The sequence below is a fragment of the Pyxicephalus adspersus genome, chromosome 6, assembly GCF_032062135.1.
Source record: "Pyxicephalus adspersus chromosome 6, UCB_Pads_2.0, whole genome shotgun sequence".
In the NCBI taxonomy this organism is placed as follows: Eukaryota; Metazoa; Chordata; class Amphibia; order Anura; family Pyxicephalidae; genus Pyxicephalus; species Pyxicephalus adspersus.
Genome location: NC_092863.1, coordinates 13,430,696 through 13,437,113, shown reverse-complemented (window position 1 = coordinate 13,437,113; position 6,418 = coordinate 13,430,696). Strand labels below are relative to the sequence as shown.

At 40.7% G+C, this 6,418-nt stretch overlaps 1 protein-coding gene across 1 annotated transcript; it reads right to left on the bottom strand.

The window, feature by feature from the left end:
* Positions 1–570: 570 nt before the first annotated feature.
* DCAF7 (DDB1 and CUL4 associated factor 7) lies at positions 571–5,983 on the bottom strand. The gene is made up of 7 exons (XM_072414627.1): positions 5,739–5,983; positions 2,739–2,897; positions 2,543–2,654; positions 2,212–2,330; positions 1,522–1,731; positions 1,181–1,298; positions 571–857 (listed from the first exon to the last, which is right to left on the bottom strand). Exons 1-7 carry the CDS (start codon positions 5,874–5,876, stop codon positions 685–687), a joined length of 1,029 nt encoding a protein of 342 aa, XP_072270728.1. The 5' UTR covers positions 5,877–5,983; the 3' UTR covers positions 571–684.
* Between the last annotated feature and the right edge of the window lie 435 nt (positions 5,984–6,418).

The following is a 6,418-nucleotide window of genomic DNA, read 5'->3' as shown; positions in this document are numbered from 1 at the left end:
TTGTAAATACTGGGTATTATTTATTACAAAAATGGCAAAACAGAAGTGTCTTCGTGCCCACACGTTTCCGTTCACATTGGAGAAATAAAACAGGTTACTGTAAGCAAGACATCTTTCTGCATTTGTATGTTTTTCTTGCATTGTTTTATAGTTAATCCTACCTTTTTTGTCATGAAACAAAACATGATGCCCATTTGTTGAAGCACAGTAAATGACTGTGCACCACACTGAATAAAGAAGGGGCTACAAACACCACTGGTATACAAACACAGCAATAATAAATGGATATATAAGCATCATTACAGGCAAGGAGGTTGCAAAAAAAAGTCCCTTGTTGAAATGCCACTATTAAAACATGAAAGATACAGTATGTCTAACGTATCATCTACACAGACGAGTAAAATAAAATATGGACTCAACAGGTATATTGTATCAACATCCTTCTCCTGCTTAATTGTACAGTATTTAGGACAAAGTTAAATGGTGTCAATATGTTTAGAATGTAGCTAGATGACCTCTAACACTGGCACCTTAGCATAGCCTACTGAACAAAGTCCCAGAGTCAACAAGTAAATATTCAATGTTGTTTCCTGTAAAGGGGAACAAAAGGGAACATCAAAGATGTATAAAATCTGGGATGGCGAGGATGAGGATTTGGAGTATAGTAGGTTGGCATAAATAAAGTCAGACTCGGAGGATTTCTAAGCAGTTGTTGTAACAGATGGCAATCCAATCAGGCTGAGTGCTTGCCCACTGAACGTTGTTGATTTCTCCTTCAGCTGTGTATGCTAGGATAGGATCCTCGATAGCCCGGGGCATTTGCTGGATATCCCAGATCAGGGCTTGGTGATCGTCAGCTAAACAGGTAAAGAAAAGCAGAGTTATTGCAAATACATATAAATTTGACCAATAATTTTTGTAGTGTACTTTAAAGTAAAACCCCAGCCAGGCAGTGACACTGACACCCAAAGGACAACCTAAGCCTAAAGTGGACAGAAGAGAAAAGACTCTGGGCTGCAGAGTTATACAGCTATGGTTTTAAGCAAGCATTTTTTTACTGCCAGCGAAGAGATAAAGGAAGGCTAGTATCATCCTATTGATCAACTTTAGTTCCGCCTGGCCATTATGATAATCCAAGAAAGGATCAAACCCAAAGCTTAAGCTAAGTTTATATATTTACCTGCTGTACAAATGTGACAGGAGGAGTGTGGGGCCCAGGCAATACCATTCACACAAGCACGATGATTATTCAGCCTGGCCACAGGTGTACAGGGCACGCGTACATCCAGAATTACTACCTGTAGATTAAAGAAGTCAGAAATATTTCTCAAAAAGTGATCAAAATGCTGTCAACAAAACCCAACATATCATAAAATAAGCTAAATTGCAGTAACTATATTATTGTAATATTTGTATTGGTCCCATATAAGTAATCACACATCTGTACTTATGTTTCTTTCTATATTATATTATCCTTTCCTATATTTTTATAGACCAGGAAACTTTAAACAACAACATTACCTCCATTCCATCCATGGCCATGGTTGCGAGATAATTGGGGTCCTGCTTGTTCCAGCACAGTCTGAGCAGGGGGTGATGTTGGGGATCCTCATAAATAATGGTACTGTGCTCCAAGTGGCGCAAGTCAAACATTCTTACAGAGCCATCAGCTCCTACAGAGGCAAACATATCTCGGCCCCCTCCAGCTCGGCTAAATGCAATGTCATACACCTGTAATAGAAGAGAAACTGGTTAGTAAGTTGATCTCTAGTAAAAAAGCAAATTACTATCTAGGGGGTGAGCAAAGAATGTTTCTTCTAATAAGGCAGGCGTATTGTTTTTCTTTATCTTCTGCATCACTAGAAAAGTTTAAATGTCCAAATGAAGTTTCTCAGTTTTTTATCTCTTTACAGTTCTCTACTCACCACGTTATGATTTCTAATTTTTGCTAAAAAATGTTTTAAATAACCATCTTCCCAATCTTGCCTATTGAGTAATTGATCTAGACTAAGCATGCATAGTATCTATGAAACTTTAATTGCTGCATGCTTAATCCAGGTTAGCAGGGAAGCCAAGATCAGAATTGACACTTCAGAATATACACACAAACTAACTGAGCAAATTGCATTTCAATATTTTTGTCCTTTCAAACTCACAGAACAAACCACTCATACAAACCCATTTACAGGGTGCAGAGTGAAGATAACTCACCTCTTTGTCATGAGCAATTAATTGTGTTTTCACGTGACCAGACACCAAATTGACCCGGCCCAATACCTGGCCTGTCTCCAGACCCCAGATGGTGCAAGTTGTGTCAATGCTGGAAGTTCCTGATAGAAACAAAGTAAATGGTTACTATTTCTGACAATCAAGAAAAAAAAATGCAACCAACAGAAGTTAAGGAGAAAGGTCCCTGTTATTCTTTTATGACCTTTAGGATGGGTACTAGGATGTAGGGGTCTCAAGCTTTAGCTATCATTTAAGTAAGATAATATGTTAAAACGACTATACAATAAAACCTTTTTATGTCCGTGAAACTTACCCAATAGGTTGGGATCCACTTCATTCCAGTCAAAAGACGTGAGGGGAGCACAGAAGTCAGAGTTTTTGTTATTATTCAGCAGACACTCCAGACGAGTCTCTGTCTCACCAACCTGGACAGAAAGGAACAAAGTTATTTGGTTGAGATGGATACACTAAATATATGTGCAATAATTTGTTTTATCACATTTACTCACCCTCCATACACGCAGATAGTCCCCGCTTGTTGCCAATAAGTCTGGGTACACCCCTTTTGTGTCAGGAATCCACATAAGCTTTGTGGTGGGATAGGGGTGATCAAAAGTGTTCCTGCAGATAAACTCTGAGCTTTCTTCATCCAGGCCAACCAGTTGAACCTGCACAAAGATAATTGCTGTTAAAAACGCACTTAAGAATCAGACAAAAATATTTTGTATATCAATTCAGTAAAAAAGGTTTTTACCTCTTATCAGGTAAACACCTGGACATGTAAGACCTACATATCACTTAGGCTACGTACACACGTCCAATTATTCTCGTCCGATAATCGGTTCAGGGCCGATATTGGGCGAGAATCTGTTGGGTGTACAGCGCTCGTTTTCCATCGTCCGAACGACCGCCCTGGCAGATCCACTGACGATTGACGACAAAAGATCTTAATGGAAGCAAAGGGGGAGAGCGCACAGCAGGGTGCTGCTCTGTCGTTCTCCCCTCTCCATTGAGCAGAACGGTGCTGTATGTACAGCACTTGTTCATGCATTGTGCAGTCCTAAGAAGCTGGAAATGATGGTGAAAGATCCATCCCCAATTAATGCACGTGTGTACCCAGCCCAGTTTTAATGAATCATGCATTTGGCACTATGAGGCCGTGTTGTACAACCATCGTTAAAGTCACTATTTCATGCCAAGCATGTTTGTACCAATTAAAGTGAAGTTTTAATCACCCTATTTTACTTCCACCTCCAACCTTGCAGATATCTTCTAGTCTTCTAGATTTAGAACTGTCCATCATCTTTATTTGCCACTTTGGAATGATAATTCTGTGCATGCACATCAGAGTTTATTAATCTCTTAAGATTACACACACGCAGGTTAGAATCCTTTATTGCAGAACAGACACTAGGTTTCTTCCACAATAAAGTGCAGCCCTGTTTGTGAAGATATATTTTTTTTACAGAAAGTCTGATTTAATTAATAGATCATTACTATGAGACCAACATCAGTACTGTACTTTATTAAAAGTTGGCCCAAGGCAGCTGTCTATGGCTAAGTACACACGTGCAATATTTGTGAATGGAAAGTTCTGCTTAATAGAGAGGTGAGGGAACCCTGCTGCGCTCTCTCCCCTTCACCTCCATTCGTCGTCTGTGGATTAGCCACAACCGTTGTTGGGATGATGGACGACCAGCACTGTACACACGCCAGATTATCATTGGATATCAGCCCTGAGCCGATGATCAGATGAGAAACGTGTGTACATGTAGTAGCCTATGGCTACGCTGCAAACATTCTTCAATTGACCACTGGGAGAGGAAAACAATTGTCTAGATTTTCAAATCCAATTGCTATTGTTCCATCAAGATAAGTTTAGTTGTGATTGTTGTTTCTCTCTGGTCCTCAATCGCTTTTTCTCTCCAAAGATAAGGTTAGTCCTGTAATTCATGGAGAAGTCACAATTTCTTTGGTGTTTTTGTAGCAGCTGAAAGAGTTTGTTTTTGTCTAAATGTTATAGATAAGCAAAATACTTCCTAACCTCCGCACTATGTGGTTGTTTGCATGTAGCAGTTTTCCCTATTGCCAGCAACCATGCTGTCTACCAACCACTAACACAGAGACATTAGAATAATGCTTGAAATAATTGTTAAGCTATGTATACCTGTACAGGTAGTCCCCGAGTTAAGGACATCTGGATGACTCCTAGATATGAACGGAGCTTCCCTGCTGGCTGGTGTGCAGGACAGAGGTCTGATAGGGGGAAGGGGGGCAGTTTTCATGACTTGCAGGGAAAGCTTTTGCTAAACACAGCTGAGGTTGTGTGAGATCTTAAGCACTGAGCTCTTTCTGCAGCCTCTTGTAACTCTTTAAAGACAAAGAAAATCTGCAGTTGTTTCTTTTTGCATATCAAATGCTCCAAAATTTAATGAATGTCTGGGCTCCATAAATTTTTTTTGCTTTGTTTGTGATTAACCCACAGTGAGGATTTTATACACTGACACCATGTTGCCTAATATTATGTTGACACAAATATCTATCCTAATTGCATTTACTAAAATAAGTACCTGTTCTGACTTACATACAAACTCAACTTAAGAACAAACCTACAATCCCTATCTCGTATGTAACCCAGGGACTACCTGTATTGTTATTTATTTGTTATATATATTTGTTGTATTTCTGGAAATGATCTTTTCCAGGGACGGTAGAATGAACAAACCTTCTACACAAAGCTCTGTTATGTTCTATAGAGAAGAGATGGGGAGGATGAGCCGGAGGCACCATAGGAAATGCCAACAGTCGCCCCTCAAGTCCATGATTAAGCAATCTGCCAGGGTGTTTCACATTTATGAAAATATAACGTCTGCTAGTAACTGATTAAAGTTCTGTGATCAGCCCGGTCATTATTGCAGAAAGGGACAGGTGATACCCCTTCTTTGTGTCTGATCGCTCCACGATTTAGGCTGAGCATGTGCAGCTTCACCTTTGGTTGCCGGAGAAAGCCAGCAATCCAATCATGATGGTGGAAGATTCTTTTTAGCAGGAAGAAAAGAGAAGAAAGATGGCAGCGTCTGGTGCTAGAAATCGGATATGCGAGTGTTAGTTCTGCTTTAGGACTCATGGTATATTCACGTGTTGAAGTTCTGTTACAGTTGTGAGAATAGAGAAAATGAGCCGGGCTGTTCAGTCCTAAAGATTGTATGGGGGAGGCTCCCTGCTGCATCCCCCCCCCCATGGGAAAGATCAGACGTCTTCGCCACACAATTGTTTATTAATCTGCCAAAGACTCAGTACACAAGCTGGATATTTACCCGAAATGATCACCATCATTCATCTCGGACGGCAATTATCCGGTGTTTGTACCATGATCACTCAGGGCAGCTATGCAAACATATCTCATCCCTGTGGGGCCTGGGTGCCATGGCACTTCTCATATGCTCAGCCCAGCACCACAGCTGGTAATTAAATACAATATAACAAACATTTTGCATTTTTTATTTTACCTTGTTATTGTACTCCTCTACAAAACTACCAAGGGCCAACCGGAACCGCTTGTCCGGCCTTACACTCCAATTCATGGCGTACACGGTCCATGGCGCTTCGTACTTGTAAATTTCCTTCCGTTTCCCGTGCAAGGACATGACTGAGAACGCAAAGCCCCGTTACCGTAACACAAACACCGAAGCGAGCAGGAGATGCAACCACGCGTGCGCGAAACACCGACGAGCACAGATACATTGGCTTCCCGCTTCAGCCAATCGCTGGCAAGGGGTGGCCTATCCACACAAACATTCCTAGAGATGGATACAACGTTGATTGGCTTGCAGGGTTTACGAAATCACGCTCTCATTCGACGTGACGTTACGTAGGCGTGGATTACTGTAGCAGGTTGCAATTGCTATACAGTGCGTTTCAAGCCTCGTTTTAGTATGTGGTAAAAGAGGCGGGAACAGACTGCTGGGTGGACTCTTCAGGAAATCTCTGCTTTCTGTGGTTACTTGAGGTAATAGTTTACTATGTCACAACGGGTAATGGTGGAAAATAAAGTGTTGCAAATTATATGTTTAAAGGTGTGGAATTTTCCTTAAATTATCATTTACAGTCAATTCACCCTATGAGTTTGCAGAAAAATGCATCTTTGTGTTCACTGTTTAAAAAAAAAGACATATGATACCTAAACTAA